At 44.7% G+C, this 20,541-nt stretch overlaps 1 protein-coding gene across 6 annotated transcripts in view; it reads left to right on the top strand.

Annotated features, from left to right (window-relative positions):
- LOC110524054 (single-stranded DNA-binding protein 3) overlaps positions 1-16,235 on the top strand; it is a 34,265-nt gene extending 18,030 nt beyond the window's left edge. The window contains exons 6-17 of one of the 6 annotated variants that reach the window (XM_036977849.2): positions 10,876-10,950; positions 11,503-11,565; positions 11,723-11,860; positions 12,143-12,207; positions 12,289-12,337; positions 12,732-12,767; positions 12,992-13,046; positions 13,228-13,292; positions 13,655-13,733; positions 14,162-14,190; positions 14,454-14,555; positions 14,949-16,235. In XM_036977849.2, the coding sequence (XP_036833744.1) occupies positions 10,876-10,950; positions 11,503-11,565; positions 11,723-11,860; positions 12,143-12,207; positions 12,289-12,337; positions 12,732-12,767; positions 12,992-13,046; positions 13,228-13,292; positions 13,655-13,733; positions 14,162-14,190; positions 14,454-14,555; positions 14,949-14,978 (786 nt within the window). In that variant the 3' untranslated portion in view covers positions 14,979-16,235. Of the gene's footprint in view, positions 1-10,875; positions 10,951-11,502; positions 11,566-11,722; positions 11,861-12,142; positions 12,208-12,288; positions 12,338-12,731; positions 12,768-12,991; positions 13,047-13,227; positions 13,293-13,654; positions 13,734-14,161; positions 14,191-14,453; positions 14,556-14,945 lie in introns of all 6 variants that reach the window. The other 5 variants (XM_036977848.2, XM_036977851.2, XM_036977850.2 and 2 more) reach the window with 5 other exon arrangements.
- The last annotated feature ends 4,306 nt before the right edge of the window (positions 16,236-20,541 follow it).

Here is a 20,541-nt window from a genome sequence, read left to right as displayed (position 1 = left end):
TAATTACTTAAATCATAATGTGATTTTCTGGATTTTTGTATTAGATTCCGTCTCACAGTTGAAGTGTACCTATGATAAAAATGACAGACATCTACATGCTTTGTAAGTAGGAAACACTGCTGATTTTGCATGTTATCAAATACTTGTTCTCCACACTGTGTGTGTGTATGTATATGTACAGTGCCTTGCGAAAGTATTCGGCCCCCTTGAACTTTGCAACCTTTTGCCACATTTCAGGCTTCAAACATAAAGATATAAAACTGTATTTTTTGTTGAAGAATCAACAACAAGTGGGACACAATCATGAAGTGGAACAACATTTATTGGATATTTCAAACTTTTTTAACAAATCAAAAACTGAAAAATTGGGCGTGCAAAATTATTCAGCCCCCTTAAGTTAATACTTTGTAGCGCCACCTTTTGCTGCGATTACAGCTGTAAGTCGCTTGGGGTATGTCTCTATCAGTTTTGCACATCGAGAGACTGAAATTTTTCCCCATTCCTCCTTGCAAAACAGCTCGAGCTCAGTGAGGTTGGATGGAGAGCATTTGTGAACAGCAGTTTTTAGATCTTTCCACAGATTCTCGATTGGATTCAGGTCTGGACTTTGACTTGGCCATTCTAACACCTGGATATGTTTATTTTTTAACCATTCCATTGTAGATTTTGCTTTATGTTTTGGATCATTGTCTTGTTGGAAGACAAATCTCCGTCCCAGTCTCAGGTCTTTTGCAGACTCCATCAGGTTCTCTTCCAGAATGGTCCTGTATTTGGCTCCATCCATCTTCCCATCAATTTTAACCATCTTCCCTGTCCCTGCTGAAGAAAAGCAGGCCCAAACCATGATGCTGCCACCACCATGTTTGACAGTGGGGATGGTGTGTTCAGCTGTGTTGCTTTTACGCCAAACATAACATGTTTTGCATTGTTGCCAAAAAGTTCAATTTTGGTTTCATCTGACCAGAGCACCTTCTTCCACATGTTTGGTGTGTCTCCCAGGTGGCTTGTGGCAAACTTTAAACAACACTTTTTATGGATATCTTTAAGAAATGGCTTTCTTCTTGCCACTCTTCCATAAAGGCCAGATTTGTGCAATATACGACTGATTGTTGTCCCATGGACAGAGTCTCCCACCTCAGCTGTAGATCTCTGCAGTTCATCCAGAGTGATCATGGGCCTCTTGGCTGCATCTCTGATCAGTCTTCTCCTTGTATGAGCTGAAAGTTTAGAGGGACGGCCAGGTCCTGGTAGATTTGCAGTGGTCTGATACTCCTTCCATTTCAATATTATCGCTTGCACAGTGCTCCTTGGGATGTTTAAAGCTTGGGAAATCTTTTTGTATCCAAATCCGGCTTTAAACTTCTTCACAACAGTATCTAGGACCTGCCTGGTGTGTTCCTTGTTCTTCATGATGCTCTCTGCGCTTTTGACGGACCTCTGAGACTATCACAGTGCAGGTGCATTTATACGGAGACTTGATTACACTCAGGTGGATTGTATTTATCATTATTCATTTAGGTCAACATTGGATCATTCAGAGATCCTCACTGAACTTCTGGAGAGAGTTTGCTGCACTGAAAGTAAAGGGGCTGAATAATTTTGCACGCCTAATTTGTTCGTTTTTGATTTGTTAAAGTTTGAAATATCCAATAAATGTCGTTCCACTTCATGATTGTGTCCCACTTGTTGTTGATTCTTCACAAAAAAATAGTTTTATATCTTTGTTTGAAGCCTGAAATGTGGCAAAATGTCGCAAAGTTCAAGGGGGCCGAATACTTTTGCAAGGCACTGTATATCTATCACTGCTCAAAATAAAGGTAACACTAAAATAACACATCCTAGATCTGAATTAATGAAATATTCTTATTAAATACTTTTTTTTCTCTTTACATAGTTGAATGTGCTGACAACAAAATCACACAAATGATCAATGGAAATCAAATGTATCAACCGATGGAGGTCTGGATTTGGAGTCACACTCAAAATTAAAGTGGAAAACCACACTACAGGCTGATCCAACTTTGATGTAATGTCCTTAAAACAAGTCAAAATGAGGCTCAGTCGTGTGTGTGTGGCCTCCACGTGCCTGTATGACCTCCCTACAATACCTGGGCATGCTTCTGATGAGGTGGCAGATTGTCTCCTGAGGGATCTCCTCCCAGACCTGGACTAAAGCATCCGCCAACTCCTGGACAGTCAGATGTGCTCAATTGGATTCAGGTCTGGGGAACGGGCGGGCCAGTCCATAGCATCAATGCCTTCCTCTTGCAGGAACTGCTGACACACTCCAGCCACATGAGGTCTAGCATTGTCTTGCATTAGGAGGAACCCAGGGCCAACTGCACCAGCATATGGTCTCACAAGGGGTCTGAGGATCTCATCTCGGTACCTAATGGCCACCCCACACCATGACTGACCCACCGCCAAACCGGTCATGCTGGAGGATGTTCTCTACGGTGTCTCCAGACTCTGTCACATGTGCTCAGTGTGAACCTGCTTTCATCTGTGAAGAGCACAGGGCGCCAGTGGCGAATTTGCCAATCTTGGTGTTCTGGCAAATGCCAAACGTCCTGCACGGTGTTGGGCTGTAAGCACAACCCTCACCTGTGGACGTCGGGCCCTCATACCACCCTCATGGAGTCTGTTTCTGACCGTTTGAGCAGACACATGCACAGTTGTGGCCTGCTGGAGGTCATTTTACAGGGCTCTGGCAGTGCTCCTCCTGCTCCTCCTTACACAAAGGCGGAGGTAGCAGTCCTGCTGCTGGGTTGTTGCCCTCCTACGGCCTCCTCCACGTCTCCTGATGTACTGGCCTGTCTCCTGGTAGCGCCTCCATGCTCTGGACACTACGCTGACCTTCTTGCCACAGCTCGCATTGATGTGCCATCCTGGATGAGCTGCACTACCTGAGCCACTTGTGTGGGTTATAGATTCCGTCTCATGCTACCACTAGAGTGAAAGCACCGCCAGCATTCAAAAGTGACCAAAACATCAGCCAGGAAGCATAGGAACTGAGAGGTGGTCTGTGGTCACCACCTGCAGAACCACTCCTTTATTGAGGGTATCTTGCTAATTGCCTATAATTTCCACCTGTTGTCTATTCCATTTGCACAACAACATGTGACATTGATCGTCAAACAGTGTTGCTTCCTAAGTGGACAGTTTGATTTCACAGAAGTGTGATTGACTTGGAGTTACATTGTGTTGTTTAAGTGTTCCCTTTTTTTTTGAGATATATATATTATAGCCCAACCCTTTCCTTTGAGGACCAACATATCTTTATCATGTTATGGGGGGAATGTGTGGACCACAAGCTGTCTCACAGGTTGTAGACCACTGCTCTATGGGCTGAATCTTAACTTGGGATCCGCCAGCATGAAAAACTGACTTCAATTTCTGCTGAACTCCTTTGTCGTCAATATAGGGTTGATTTACTGTATGTGTGATTCTCAAGTAAAGAATTTAGCCTGTATGTGCATGCATGGAACACACTATTGCGCAACTGCTCCTCACGCTGGCATCTGCTCCGTCTCTCACCTGTTCTACCGCCCTGCTGATGTGCATTCCACATTCGTACCTGTGAACTTGGCTGGGCTTAAAGCTCTGCGTGTGTCAATGACGCTCTACTTCTGCTCTGCTGTGGTCCGTAGGCTGCGTCTCGTCTCTGCGCCTGTCTTCATCCCAAGTGGCACCCTACAAAGTGCTCTACTTTTGACCAAGCCCTATGGGTCCTGGTGAAAAGTAGTGCACTTACTCTATAGGGTGCCATTTGGGATGTGTCTCGTGTAGTGCTGTTGTCTGACTACCCACTCCAGTGTACTGTAGTGAAACGTGAAGGCGCAGTTGGGCCTGGCCCTTAATTGAGAAATTTTAAAGGTGCTGCACCACTTGCCGTTGATCAATATCTCATGAGAATGAACTCTTGGTAGCCGTGGAGGATTTGACTTCAACATTCCATGCAGTATTATTCTGTAGCGCTGTAGTATAAGTCAAAGCATCCACTTCTATTTCTTTAAAGGCCCAGTGTAGTAAAATGGGATTTTTCTATATATTATTTCCAGTGAGGTTGAATTGAACATTATGATGATAATAAGAAAGGGCTGCATTGGACCTTTCAGTATATACTGGCAGGTATGTTGTATATAGGAATTTAGTCAGATGTTTATTGAGAAGCAATTCTATGTAGCATGGTGTGGTTGAGAGCCAAAGCACACAAGCATTTCCCCCATTTTCGCTCCACTGCTAAAACATTGCCGCCACTCCCAGAATATATACTGTGCATTCGGAATGTATTCAGACCCCTTCCCTTTTTCTACATTTACGTTAGAGCCTTATTCTAAAATGAATTAAATAAAAATGTCTTCAATCTACACACAGTACTCCGTAATGACAAAACAAAAAGGTTTGTATATTAAAAAAAAAAAAACTAAACTGGTGCCTTATTTACATAGGTATTCTCAGACCCTTTGATATGAGACTCGAAATTGAGCTCCAGTCCATCCTGTTTCCATTGATCATCTTTGTTTCTACAAGTTGATTGGCATCTACCTGTGGTACATTAAATTGATTGGACATGATTTGGAAAGGCACACACCTGTCTATATAAGGTCCCACAGTTGACAGTGGATGTCAGAACAAAACCAAGCCATGAGGTCAAAGGAATTGTCTGTAGAGCTCAGAGACTGTCGAGGCACAGATCTGGGGAAGGATACCAACACATTTCTGCAGCATTGAAGGTCCCCAAGAACAGTGGCCTCCATTTTTAAATGGAAGGAGTTTGGAACCACCATGACTCTTTCTAGAGCTGGCTGCCTGGTCAAATGCGCAATCGGGGAGAAGGGCCTTGGTCAGGGAGGTGACCAAGAACCTGATGGTCACTAACAAATTGCCAAAGCTCCTCTGTGGAGATGGGAGAACCTTCCAGAAGGCCAACCATCTCTGCAGCGCTCCACCAATCAAGCCTATGGTAGACTGGCCAGACGGAAGCCACTCTTCAATAAAAGGCACATGACAGCCCGCTTGGAGTTTGCCAAAAGGCACCTAAAGGACTCTGACCATGAGAAACAAGATTGAACTCTTTGGCCTGAATGCCAAGCGTCACATCTGGAAGACACCTGGCACCATCCTTACAGTGAAGCATGGTGGTGGTAGCATCATGCCGTGGGGATGTTTTTCAGGGACTGGGAGACTAGTCAGGATCAAGGTGAAGATGAATGGCTTAAAGTACAGAGGCATCCTTGATGAAAACCTGCTCAGGACCTCAGACTGGGTCCAAGGTTCCTTCCAACTGGACAACAACCCTAAGCACACAGCCAAGGCAATGCAGAAGTGGTTTTGGGACTCAAGTCTCAATGTCCTTGAGTGGCCCAGCTGTAGCCCGGACCTGAACCCGAGAGAACTGAAAATAGCTGTGCAGCAATGCTCCCCATCCAACCTGACAGCTTGAGGATCTGCAGAGAACAATGGGAGAAACTCCAAATACAGGTGTGCCAAGGTTGTAGCATCATACCCAAGAAGACAAGTAGGACATCAACTACGTGCATGACAAGTAATTTTTTCCAACAGTTGTTTACAGACTATTTCACTATCACAAATCCAGTGGGTCAGAAGTTTACATATACTGTTGACTGTGCCTTTGAACAGCTTGGAAAATTCCAGAAAATGTCATGGTTTAGAAGCTTCTGATATGTTAATTAACATTGAGTCAATTGGAGGTGTACCTGTGGATGTATTTCAATGCCTACCTTCCAGCTCAGTGCCTCTTTGCTTGACATAATGGGAAAATCAAATAAATCAGCCAAGACCTCAATATTGTAGACCAAGTCTGGTTCATCCTTGGGAACAACTTCCAAATGCTTGAAGGTACCATGTTCATCTGTACAAACAATAGTACGCAAGTATAAACACCATGAGACCACGCAGCCGCACCAAAGTATGTTCAAATCAATCCCAGAACAGCAGCAAAGGACCTTGAAGATGCTGGAGGACACAGGTACAAAAGTATTTATATCCACAGTAAAACGAGTCCTATATCGACAACCTTTTTAAGGCCGTTCAGCAAGGAAGAAGCCACTGCTCCAAAACTGCCATAAATCCAGACTATGGTTTAACTGCAGATGGGGACAAAGAACATCTCCATGTGATTAGTACACTTCACAAAATAGATGAAAGGAAAATTTGTGGATATATTGAAGAAACATCTAAGACATCAGTCAGGAAGTTAAAGCTTGGTTGCAAATGGGTCTTTCAAATGGACAATGACCCCAAGCATACTTCCAAAGTTGTGGCAAGATGGCTTAAGGATGACAAGTCAAGGTTTTGGAGTGGCAATCACAAAGTCCTGACCTCAATCCTATAGAAACTCTGTGGGCAGAACTGAAAAAGCGTGTGCGAGCAAGGAGGCCTACAAACCTGACTCAGTTACACCAGCTCTGTCAGGAGGAATGGGCCAAAATCCACCCAACTTATTGTGGGAAGCTTGTGGAAGGCTACCTGATACATTTGACCCAAGTTAAACCATTTAAAGGCATTGCTACCAAATACTAATTGAGTACATGTAAACATCTGACCCACTGGGAATGTGATGAAATAAAAGCTGAAATAAATCCCTCTACTATTATTTTGACATTTCACATTAAAATAAAGTGGTGATCCTAACTGACCTAAGACGAGGACGTTTTACTTGGATTAAATATCAGGAATTGTGAAAAACTGAGTTTAAATGTATTTGGCTAAGGTGTAAACTTGACCTCCAACTGTAAAATGTAATTTCTCTCTGTGTGTGTGTGTGTGTATATAAATGTGGCAAAAAGGTTTTTGCTTTGTCATAGTGTGGAGGGGGTGAAATGACTTAATACATTTTTAGAACAAGGCAGAGGCCCAACAGTCAATCAGATACTCAAAAGGTTGGCTGAGTACAGGTATAGGAAACAGTGGTAACGGCTTAGTTTGATTAGGTTTACCAGTTAATTGACAGTTGTGACAAGTTTTGATGAACTCAGAAACATCCTTCTTATTCTAGGCCAAAAGAAATGTCTTAATATGCAATTGTAGGTTTTCCTCACCCATATGTCCAGCAATGTCTTTGTGGGAAGTTTCAACATCAACTAACGAAGCTTAACTGGTACAACAACCTGACTAATCGCCTTCCCCAGAAAAAAACTACCATGAGACACCCACTTTCTCATCAGGACATCCTCTTGGAGAAAATAGCCGTGGGCGACATCTCCCAACTGTTCCACAGGCACAATTTGGTCAAAACTCTTTCTAATGTGGGGTCAGCCTGTTGCTCCTTGATTAGATCAGATCAGGGGTACAGATAACGGGATAACAGGGAAAGTAGTGAGAGATTTCTTTGTGCCATTCTCGTTAGCCGGTACAGTGACCAGTCGCCACGGCTCATAGAACGCATCAATGCACACACAGAACACCTCTGGGGAAGCTCTGAGCACTCATCAGGAATCCCTACAAATGACTGCTTAGCAGAAGCCACTAGATCTGGAAACACGACAGGCCATACATGCTCACCAGCCAAGTTATTCCCAAGGATAACGTTGATACCCTCAATAGGCCACAAAGAATGCACCCCCACAACAACCTCACCTTTCACCAGTCCCCTGGGCATGAGACAATGTGTCAGGAGTGAACTGATGTGGGACAGGCGCTGCTAATGCCGTAGGCTTAGATTTAATGTAAGCGCAAGTACTGATCTTACCCTTAGCCCCGAGAACCAGACATTTGTTTTTGCAATGACCTGAATCCTGACAGTAGTGACTCTTGACCAAAGTCAGCTTTACCACAGGAGTCAGGCTCCACCCTAGTTGAATGAAACTGCCCATGAAGCAGAGTATCTCGTTGAGCAAGGCCCAAAACTCTCCGAAAGCTCCCACTCGGGGCTCTGCAAAGACACTTGGGAGTCAAAACATACTAGTCCGCCAAAACTGCAGCTTCAGCGACAGTCTTTACATTTCGTTAATGTACATGGCTATACGATCAGGGATTGTGTCCTTAAATTGCTCTAGCATAATCGGATCACACAGCCCTTGGAAAGTCATAACTGCAGAGGCGGAACATCGGTGATTAAACTGAAGACAGCAGTCGCGCAAACTCAACAGGAGTCTGTTTATCCCTTTTTAAAGTTCTAGTTCGTTGGCGGTAAACCCAATTCGTAAATCTGTAATGCAGCCATTTTAACTTTAACATAACTGACACTGTCAGCTACACTAAGAGCTGAATATGCATCCTGCGCTTTACCAGTCAACACACACTGCAACAAAGTGCGGTCAGAATCAGGCCAACTCCTAGGGTCAGCAACACGCTCCAACAAAGAATGTCTCAGGGTCCTTCTCATTAAATTTAGGCAACAACTAAGTTCCTAGGTAAATCTGGGTCACCTTCCCAGAGCAAACTCTCCCTTGAGAGCTTTTATATTCCCTAACCAGCTCCAGTCACAGCTTGATTTTAGCATGCTCCAAATCCTGTTTAAATGGCAATTATTTTTCATACTTTACACGATCATGCTCTAGCTGTAACAGAAGCAGTTATTTCTGCTGTTCAAAAAGAAGACTAGGACTAACGGATGGTGTGGCTATTGTAATGTTACCGGGAGATGGCGAGTCCTCAGCAGAAGCTGCCCCAGTGGTAACTTCAAGAATAACACTCCATCAGATTAGCCTTCAATATTAACCTAATAGAATGACACTTCTCACTAATTTCAACCTTGTCGTGTTCAGCAATCTTCAACAGCTGTTCTTTAGTACATAATTCTAACAGTTCCTCTGACGGAAAGCGAATGAACTTGTCTACGTAAGACACCATAGTCACAAGAAAATCTTGCTTTTCACCTCTGCTGAGCACACAGGACCACAACCAGAGAAGTAACAATCACACTGGGCACCACAGAATAGAGATGATATGGCGTTTCCCCAAAATCTACAATATCTCAACCATAGTCTTCGTGCAGATTTGCGGTGGGTTATGACGCACTGTAGTCCGCTGGCAAGGAAATAAACCACCCTCAGTACGCTGGCAGATTCCCGAGCTACGGATGTGCCGCCCGAGACAACTGCGCCGTCCAGACGCAACACAAAAGTAAACAAAATTACCGTGCCCAACGTATTCCAAAGTGAAACACATCGCTAAGGGGAAAAAAGCTATAGCTCCGGGTAGCAAGTTTCACTACCCTACCCAAATCTCCCACTGAGGTACACAGCCGATTATACTCACCTCAGACCGATGTCCCAACAGTGAGTAGAGCAAGAGTCTCCAGCCTCGGCAGGTTCCTGGAAACTAACCAATATACTTTCTCCAACGCAGCACACAACCAACTATCCACCGCAGTGGCAAGCTTACCAAACATTGGCAAACGCTACAACTCAAAAGCTGTAACAAAAGTTAAAGCACCTAGAGTTCAACATTAACTCCACGTTTTCTCCCAAACACTAACTTCAAGATCCCGGATGAGCCCCCACTTGTCACGAATAGGCTTGAAGTTCGTAACAAAATATTTATTAACTGAAGTAAACTAAATACAATTAACAATGGTGTGTGTGTAAGTAAGTGGTTGCACGCATAAATGTGATAATGAGAAATGCTGAAAAGTGCCAACGCAAACAAACAAAATTACCACAACCAAAATCTATAAGTTTGTCTGCATGGTGAGTCTCCACAATGAATGAATGGGGAAGAGGTCTGTTTATCCCAGGACACTCCCAGGCCTAGGTGTGTTCCATGTCGCTGACGACCCTCCCGGCTCCGCCCACCGACGTCCTATTAAGGAAAACAAGAGCAAAGAGAGAATTCGGAAGACAGTGGGAGGGTCGTCACAAACTTATGTGACTTGTTAAGCACTTTTTTTTACTCCTGAACTTATTTAGGCTTGCCATAACAAAGGGGTTGAATAATTATTGACAGAAGACATTTCAGCTGTTTCATTATTAATTGGTTAAAATTTGGACACAATTCCACTTTGACATTGTCTTGTGTGTACCCCAGTGACCAAAAAAATCTAAATTGTATCCATTTTCAATTCAGTCTAACACAACACAATGTGGAAAAAGACAAGAGGTGTGACTACTTTCAAATTAATACTTTTGCTTGCATGCTAGCTGTTCCTGTATACTTCCAGTCATTGTGCTAATGCTAATTAGCTATTGCGCTAGCGCTAATTAGAAACATCCTTCAAACGGTATACAGAGACATAAAAATGGTATCCATGAGTTGATCTGACTCTGGGCAAGTAGAAATGGGGCTTATGTTTGTAGCAAACCGAGCGAGCAGTGGCACGAATGAGAGCTTGCTCCTCAGCTCCCTGCAGTGCAGTGTTGCGCATCAGTTCTATTCAGATGGTGACAACAGGTCCATGCATTTAGGAGTAGAATGTCTTTTTAAAGTCACCAGGAGTGACCTCAGTCGTTCTGTAAACCCCCGCTGCTGAAAAACACCTTAGGAGAAACGCTGCAGGCACACACACGGACAGCTCTCTCTTTGTCAGTCATTCGAATATGCAAGTGGTGTTAATTAGACAACCCTGTCATTAGCTCCATAGTGACAGTGTTTGGGGCAGCTGCTGTAAAGCAGGGCTTAATTGATTCGGTGGTAATTGGCAGATAGGGTAAATTGCCAGTGATCACAAGCTGGCTGCTGTTCTGGCTAGCACACATCCTCTCTACCTCTCTCACTTGCACCGTCTCTTGTTTCACACACTCTTACTGTGCCTGGAAGGAGAGAATGATCAACGGATACACCCAACCCTCTTTCCTAAGCACAGCTTTTAGCATTTGCCCACCACCCTCTTGCACTCTCCTCCGCTCAGTAACCCTCCTTTCTCTGCTTCTTTCTCCCTCCCTCTGTCACTTTTTCTCTGTGACGCCACAGGGTCCACCTGGTCCCCAAGGCTCTCCTCACCCCCAGCCTCCTCCCCCTAACACTATGATGGGACCCCACAGCCAGGTACCGCTGCTCTCTCAGGATGTCCCAAATGATTATAGTACACTACATTTGACCAGGGTCTATCTAGGAAATGGGGTGTAATTTGGGACACTACGGCTCTCTGTTGGCACTCCTGTTTCTTTATATGCTTTCATATTGGGAAGACTACGGTCATTTCACCCCACCCATGCCCACTTGATGAATGTCTGTACCCTCTATGTCCTTTGGCTTGATGCTTTTGGCGGCAGTGCATAATCACACTTGTTTTAAAATATGTTATCGGAAACTATACCATTAAGCCTCATTTATAACCTATGCAATTAGCTACGTAAAAAGGCCCGTTCTGCGTACTCTCATAGCCTATTTGTAACACGATACAGCTACGCAGGATCGCCATTTTGTGTAGCTAGTTCTTGTGTTACGTATTTGCATAGGGTAAAAACTAGGCTATTATGTTCTGTTAAAAGTGAAACGTATTCCTCCGTCTGGAAAATCAGTGAGGGGGAAAAATGCATGGCTGTTCAGTGTAATTGTTGTTGTGAAGGAAACGCTGATAAATGTATTGCGGTTTAGTCTTTCATGAACCTACGTGTCGCTGGAGGCCCGCGAGGTCCCCCTATCAGGATGGGCAACCAGGTAAACAAACTACTGTACCCATAATTCTCCACCACCACTACAGTACTACCATCAGTTTAACAAAAGAGCCTTATTTCAGTATGAGTTGCTGTTTGATAGCATGTCTTGTCGTTGTTTTATTTGACGTGTGTTTACCCATCCCTCTTCTTCCTTGTAGCCTCCTGGCGGTGGCCCTGGCCCCCATCCCATGCTCCAAAACATGGACCACACACGACCACAAGGCCATCCTAACTTGGGACCGATGCAGAGAATGAGTGGCCCTCGAGGCATGGGCCCTATGGGGCCAGGACCCCAGGTAGACCACACTACTGATATGCCCCCATTCTATTATTTTTGTCAGACTTGCACTGTTACACACCCATCTACGAGCAGCTAGTATTTCTCAACAGTTTGCTTGTAGTCTTTCAGACTAGCCCATTTGTTTTTTCAAAATGCCTGTGCAACATCACCCTTCCAGTCGGTCTCCTTGGATTCCAAGTTGTTGATTACAGACACCCTCCCCATGAACCATGTCTTTCCAACCCCCCCCTCCCCTTTGGTTATGGTATGGTAGTCTGACTCTTGGTTGTCATTGCAGAACTTTGGTGGTGGGATGCGGCCTCCACACAACTCAATGGGCCCCGGGATGCCAGGAGTGAACATGTGAGCCTCCTCTCCATCTTCATACATTATACATCACCAGTGTGTGTTGATATCTAACTGGTTTCTCTCGCTGTATTGCAGGGGCCCAGGTGCTGGACGGCCGTGGCCCAATCCGAACAATGGCAACTCTGTGAGTCCAATTTCCAATTTAGACACACACACACACACACACACACCATGATGTTATCGGGTCAGATTGCACTGGTCTGTGTCCGTCCTCTCTCAGTAAGAGCTCTGGAGGCCCAATGCATTACCAAGTTCTGGATGTAATTGTAGTATTATGTATCCCAGGCTACGTCCTAAATTACGCCGTATTCCCTTTCTGGCGTACTACTTTCGCCCAGGGGCCCTTTTGACTCTGTTCAAAAGTAGTGCACTACGGGGAGAATAAGGACACTTGGGGGACACACCGTCGATACTGACGATGATAGGATGATGCTAAAACGATGAATGGTGATGTTTTGAGAGGCGAGTACATAAATCCCTGTTCCTGGGCAGTAATGTTTCTGTTGTGATTGATTCAGATGCCTTACTCATCACCTTCTCCTGGAGCGTACGGGGTAAGCACTCTCTCCGATGAGCTCTCACACACAAACGCACACACTGGCCATTACGGCAGTGTTTATATTTCACCCATTTGAAGCCACTATTGTAGTATTGTCTTTCAACAGTCTTAATTGATTGTATTGGTGCAGGTAGAATCTGACCTGATATAGCTGCAATTGCCGGTGTTGTGGTTTCCTGTTGAATTGTAATAGTTTTGTGTTCTCCTGCCACTCTAAAGGGAGGTTCTGGTGGAGGGGGACCCCCTGGAACCCCCGTTATGCCCAGCCCTGCTGGTAGGTACACCTAATCTTCACAGAGGAACAGGAATGCATGTCAAAATGTCTTGGCAAATAACCTTAGTCTTAAATGACTGTTTGCCATCTTTGGCTGTTCTCATTTACCTCACGTACACTCATCTATTGATTATCATCATCATCATAATCTGGAGTGATTTGTGTATGAACCACTTTTCAGACTCTAACAACTCTGGGGACAATCTCTACACTATGATCAACACTGGTCCTGGCAACCGATCAAATGTGAGTCTCCTTCTCGCCCCAGCCCTCTCCTCACATCTGTTGCAGTCACGTTGTTTCCTGTTTCTTTCTTCGCCAGATGTTTCTTCCAGTCATATCTTTCCGAGTTTTCTCGTCCTCCATAATGAAACTGTGCTGCATCCCAAATAGCACCATATTCTCTACATGGTGCCCTACTTTTGACCTGAGCCTTGGGGGGGGGGGGGGGGGGGCGGGGGCTGGGAAGAAGTAGTGCATGCATTATGTAGGGAATAGGGTGCCATTTGGGATGCACACTGTTTCTCCCTGGCCCAGTCTCGTTTGATAGTGGTGCTTGTCCTGTTGACATGTGTACTAAGGCAGTGCTTGTGTCTCCTATGCTGCAGTTCCCTATGGGCCCCGGCTCTGACGGGCCCCTAGGCGCCATGGCGGGCATGGAGCCACACCACATGAATGGATCGCTAGGTAACACTCTACTCCGCCACTGTTACAACACAACAACCCCGGAGCTGCAAGTCTCAATTTGGGATTTGGTTTAGGGAATAACAGTATTGACTAGTGTATGACTGGCTGGGAATACAGACTCAGTCAATCTGAACGTATGGTACAGTACCAAATGGCACCCTATTCCTTGTGTAGTGCACTGCTGACCATGGCCCACAGGGTTCTGGTGAAAAGGGGTGCACTATATAGTGAATAGGGTGTCATATGGGACGTACACTGTGTAATAGACAAACCCGTGATGTGAAGCAAGGAGACGGATTCTCAGCAGAGGTGCCAGACTTTCGCATAATCTGGCCAAAGACGCAAGGAACGCTTCCACCGGGGCACCTTTTGCATTATCACTTCAAGGTTTTAATTTTGGACTGTGAATTGTTCTCTCTCTTTCTTAGGCTCTGGTGACATGGACGGACTCAACAAGGTGAATATTATAACTTGGCCATATCTAGATTCCTATCAAAACATGACAAATCATTTTGACTTCCTTCATAAAACGTAAGCAAAACATTTGTTTGCATCTACTACTTATTGTTTATCCTGGTCCCAGATCTGTTTATGCTCTTTGCCAACTTCATTGCTGTCAATGTCAAGAGTGGACATGATGGCACGACAGACGGCCAGGGCACTGAGGCGACTGCTAGTTGCCCAATTTGCTTACTCTCTTTCTTTCCTGCCCTATCGTAGAACTCCCCAAACAATCTAAGTGGCATTAGCAACCCTCCTGGAACCCCGAGGGATGGCGACGAGTTGGGAGGAAACTTCCTGCACTCCTTTCAGAGTGAGAATGTAAGCTCCCTACCCCACCATGCAGCTCTATGGACCGTTTTCATTAGGGCATGCAATAGAAAATGTTTTTAAAATGAGTTGTCCCCTACTTTTTCCTGTGCAGTTTTGTTCCGTTTGATGCCTAATGAACACAACCAAGCTGAGGCCACTGTTGCCAGTAACAAAGCCTATGTGTACTGTAGGGCTTAGAGGGCTGTATTGACTCCAGTGGTGGTACCTTGACAGTCAGGCAAAGCCACAGTGACCCCATCATTGACTCTAGAGTGGCGGTGTAGTGTGGGGGCACTGGGCGGTTGCCAAGTAACAGTTTTGGCTTTGTTTGTGTCAGGCCATTCTAATAGGCTTTCCTGATTTTTTTTTTTTAACCCTTTTCTCGTCTGTACCCCTCAGCAGTACTCCCCTACCATGACGATGAGTGTGTGACATCCCCCTCCATCTGCCATCACTGAGGATCTGAGCTCATAACAGGACATGGCCAAAACACATCAGCACAGAACCAGGGACAGAGTGCCATTTTGGTTCCACACAATTCCAGAATGCTGATATACCCATTTTCAAAATGGCTGGTGACTTCTGCTCCTCCTCGTTCCAAATGAAGGACAGTTCTTCTATAATCACCACCCCCAAGTGTGACGAAACCAGCGACGGAAACTACTGCATACATGACACGTGCTTTAATTATTGCTTTGTAGTGCAAGTAGTGCAGAACCCGTTTCAGCTTTTGCCACCTAAAACACTGAAGTGTGCATTGTGAACTAGGAGAAATGTATCTTTTTGTTTTCATTTTTCAGATCCCGCGCTCAGCCACATGTAGTATGTCACAAGACTAGTCTGAAAACATGGCGTCTGAATCTGCCTGTAACTCTGTGACCACACCATTGAATGACTTTGTCCCGATGTACTAGCTCCCACTATTTAGCCACATTTTCAAAGGGAAGTGGTGCGATCGAATTGGGCCTTAGTAAGAATAGGGCCTGTAACAGTTTCGAAGTGCTCAGCGAGGGTTTTCAAAATGTCGGATCGGATGCGATGCGTCGATAGGGAATGTGTTTTGTGGGTTCTGTTTTTGTCGAGGAGAGCGATCTTATTCTGCACTGGTTTTATGTTGCTTTTTATTTAAACAGTCAGACTGCTGTTCTTGTTCTGTCAAGGGGAAAGCTAACTTGGGCTAAACCATGGGTGTGGATGCAATGGGGTGGTTGGGGTGGGGGCGGGGGGTGCATGACTAAGATCTTTGTACAACATACTACCTAGTGCTGCTCCAGTCCACATGTTTAACCTCTTCCCTGCCTGTGCTTAACACTCTGTGCCCTTTTTTCTCGCCATCGTTGTAGCAGTCTGTTTTCCTACTGTTCCATCACGGTGATGATGAAAGTTAAACCCATTGTTACCTGAGATGCAGATTGGTTTTTTTTTTTTTTTTTTCTCAAGGTATTTTTTTGGTTATTTAAAAAAATATTTTGATACAAATTTGACTACGTGTATTGGCCCAGTTATTTAAAGATTAGTTAAAGCTTTGTAAACAAATTCTAGTATCATAAACTTAGCGGCAGTCTTGTAAATGTGAACGTTTATTTCATTTTCTGTGAATATTAAGCATTATACACCTGTTGCTGGTATATATATTTTTTTTCAAATTGGGGGAAAGAGTGCTGTTAATATAATTTTACAATAACTTAACTTCTTGTCCATTTCCCTTTTTTCCTGTTTGCCACTTTTCAAAGCAAGTAGGGTGATTTGGATACTATTTAATTACCTTGACACTCTCTCACTCATGTTTTACAATCCTTGTCTGGAACACATTCATTTCCATTCAAAATCCTATTTTCCCTTACACTAACCTTAACCCCTAACTTAAAATAACAGTTTTATTATCTGTGTGGAGATTTCTGGTACCCACGAGGATAGTAATACAAGCAGCCACACACACACACACACACGTTCACAAAACACCCTGACTCACTCCAAATGTCTGACAATAGATATCAGGGAAGTGTCTAAGGGAAGACCTAGTAACAAATATTTAAACCTCACAACTTGTATACATAAGTACACTCCAAATATGATTATTGCTGTTTTACAAAGAACAGCAGATGAGTCGTTCATACAAATTGGACAGACAGGAAGTGACTGTAGTGCTGGTGACCTATAGTTCAAGGTATGCATCCCAAATGGCACCCTTTAACCTATTTAATGCACTACTTTCCACTAGGGACCATAGTGCACTACTTTTGACCAGATCTCTATATAGGGAATAGGGTGCCATTTGGGATGCATACCCTGTTATTTTTTTCGGACCACTTTCATATATCAGATTAGGGCCTTTGTCAACTTCTACCTTACTCGAAGTACACAGCAAACACATTTGCAGTACAGAACATCTCTTGGCTCTGGTAGGTGTGGGCAACACAGGTGTCTATATGGGGATCCCAGAGACTACGACTAGCCAGTACGAGCCCTCCATATCCTTGCTGCCCCTCTGGACCCAGCTGGCCTAGCGCCACAGTACACACCAGCCGGTAGCGGTCAGGACACACAGTCCTCACCAGAGCCTTCACCTCCTCACTCAGCGCCTTGACCAGACCACCACAGGAGGGGGCGCTATAATCCATGGCCTCCAGCCGAGATGACAGGAAGTCCTGCAGCATCCGATGGATCAGGCCGCAGGGGAACATCTCGGCAGGCTGGACCGAACCCGCTGGCACCTGAAGAGCAGAGGTGAATCCCAAACATATTTCCTTGATTTCTCAAGCCCCCACCAAAGGGCACACCATGTGAGCCATGGAAACATGGCTCACTCGAGACACGCTATCGGAGTCAGTACAGCCAGCTGAGTCCTCACTTTCTTCTCCAAAGTGCATTGGAGGACAAGATCTGGGATTCCTCCCCTCTGCCGTTCTCCTCCAATGCACTTTGGGAAGGTGAGGAGAGAAGACACGAGGAATCAAGGACCTAAAATTGAGATTGAATCCGAAGAGACAGCCAGGGATGTGTCTTAACAGTCTAAAATGCCTCTGTCTTATCTCATTTATGGGCACTGCTCTGAAAACACAGGAAAGGGGAATGCAACATGACGGTTGGCCACCAGGAATTTGCCTTTGTCTGTCCGGTTTCTTCTATATCAGTGCAGATGAAGGAAATGAGATGAAACAAAGCCACTTTAGACTGAGATATGCCCAGGCCAGGGGGAGGGGTAACTGTTGGCTAAGTGGCTAGACTACTGGTGAAAGATCAGGGCTGTTCTGTTCAACTTTAGCGTGTAGCTATATATATGTGTTGATCTGACCTGCTCATTGACTATAACAATAGGTTTCCTTGCCGGGATGTTCCTCATTGCAATCTTCAGTGCAATGCGTTCCTGAGTACACACAATTAAAAACTTAACAGAGCGATACAGTATGACAACAGGGTCATATTTATTAGTGAACACTAAATACGGAAAACAAAAACAAGGACAAGTTCAGGTCGTCCCATATCGTTGCTTCCATTTTGTTCCTAGTGAATACGACCAATGTCTACTTATGTTCTATATCCATAATTTGTTCATCTGAATAAATACAACGTGAAGGTTAAAAAGAGATACTTCACAGGCAGACTGTAGTGATTCAATTAGGTATTCAATGAGAAACACTTGGTCATGTTCAGTAGGGCCCACCATTGCAAAACAGTTTGCATCAACATGCGTTTATATTCATAGTGAACTTCCCAGTTTCACTCTGTTCTTAAACGTTTTCTTCCTACTGAACATGTCCCATTGGTTTGAATGGGTCCTCTGGCTCCTTGGGCTTTACCTTGACTACGTCACAAATTACAACCTATTCCCTATGTAGTGCGCTACTTCTGACCAGAGCCCTTGTCAAAAGTAGTGCACTATGTAGGGAATACTGTGCCCCCACCTTGAGTGCCTTGGAGAACTTCTGGGTGGCGACGAGCCCTTTCAGGCTGAAGAGGGCCTGGGGTTTAGTGTGGGCATGAGCCTGGCTGGGAGCTGGCCTAGACGACGGCCTACACGACTGCCTACGGAGCAATGAAGGAGCTCCCCCTGACACCTGTGATTAACATATAGACACAAAAGATCAGTGGACACACCATTTGGTGGTAACCATTTGAAAAATAAACATCTAGTAGATACGCTAAGAAGACATTCATCATTGTGTACTTTCTGTTTCAAGGCTGGACACAAAAACATTCCAAATTGATCAGGCAACACTCATGTACTATTTTTTTCCATTTTTTATTTTGTCCCCCGTTACAATAGTTATAGGTTTATATGGTGCCTTGTTGTACCTCTACTGCTTTGCTGCTCTTCTCCTGGCTCTCTCTCACTGAGGCAGTGGCTGGAACCTCGCTGCCTCTGGCGTGCTTGGCTGCCATTTCTAAACAGTGGCAGTAATACAAGTGATGATGTCCACATCACATATTTTTTTGCCCATTTAGCCCATAAACCACAATTTTAAACAACTGTAAACCGTTAAATATGTCACTGATATTGACGCTAAGCAAATAATCAATATATACTATACAAAATGTATTGTTTTACAATGCAACATAGCTTTGATCCATCTATGCTAATAGTGCACCATCCAATAGAGCTTGGCGACCCACTACAGATGAATAGATGGGTCTGCCGAGGTTTTGCTCTTACCTGCCCAGGTTGGCTCTGCTGCAATGGGGAATGGACAAGAGCAATCGTTACTCGTACCTGTTCCCTCCACCTTATGTGCTTTCTGTGGGTTGCCTTTGCTACTCAGCCCCCCTCACCTTGCGTTGTAGCACTGCCAAGTTCCTGTCACTGTACAAAAATATTTACAGCAAACCAATATAAGGATCTGCATTTATTCTGCACACTGGGCAAGCCCATCCCTCTACTATGCTCAGGGCTGTGTTCCAATCGAAAAGCTCCTCCACTTGTCCCAGCTATTGCCCACTTCTCTCCTCTCTGATTCTGCAACCACTGGATAGCTGTAGGGATTGGGCAATAGCTTCATATAGCTCATATAGAGTTTCAATAAGCTCTCACCTATTTAGTTATTTCAGATTTGCTAAGGGGGAAACAGTGTGGAAGGATACAAAATTTTTGGATTAAAATGCAGCCAGTCTTGTAGGGGAGAGGTCTGACAGACATCTAGCATGTTGACTCCTGCCTCACAATAGGAACTAGGCCTAAACTGTTCCAGTGAATCCAGTCGTTTTCCCTCACTTTACGTGTCCCAAATGGCACGCTAGTCCTGTTGCAATGCACTACTTTTGACCAGGGCCCATAGGGATCTGGTCAAAAGCAGTGCACTGTAAAGGAAATAGGATGTGATTTGGGACACATCCACTGCAACAGGATGTGGCCTGGCTGGGGACGAGCCAAACAACCTCTCCCTCGCTGGCTTAGGTCCTCCTCACAAGATTGTTTGGAAAGTTGTAGCAACACTAAACAGTTTGTTCACCGTATCCTAGTAATTCACATATAACCTTGAGTTATGATGCCTCCAGGTTTCTCTTTGATTTTCCCATTGTGCTTTTTTATTTGTGTGCTTATGTCTTACGAGCCGAGGCTGTCATGGGAATACTATACACTGCATGGAGCCAGATTATTGATTTATCTTGTAAAAATAGGTGGATGTTTGTTCCGTTTGTGGTCTTGGTCCCGTTCCAGGCCGACATATTGCATCAACCAATGGTGGCACGCCACGTAATTGACTGTGCAGTTGGGTATCAGATTCCTATATCATATGATGTGGTTAGCTGAATGTGTAGCACCTATCCAGGCGTTTTTAGATCTGGCAGGCGTCTGCAATGTTTATTTTTACTGCTTGGGAGTTGACCTGTTCAATAAACAACAAGGGGCGGCACGGCCAATGTCCCAAATGGTAGTCAATTCCCATATAGTGAGTGCACTATATCGGGAATAGGGTGCCACTTGGGACAGGTCCAAGGTGAGGCACAGTCATGTGATGTACAGATGGACTGATGAGAACAACTTCTTTATGTCTCA

Source organism: Oncorhynchus mykiss, chromosome 5, assembly GCF_057628025.1.
Source record: "Oncorhynchus mykiss isolate SJ-2025 chromosome 5, ASM5762802v1, whole genome shotgun sequence".
In the NCBI taxonomy this organism is placed as follows: domain Eukaryota; kingdom Metazoa; phylum Chordata; class Actinopteri; order Salmoniformes; family Salmonidae; genus Oncorhynchus; species Oncorhynchus mykiss.
The sequence above is the reverse complement of the archived record's forward strand: the minus strand, read 5'-3'. Positions and strand labels throughout refer to the sequence as shown.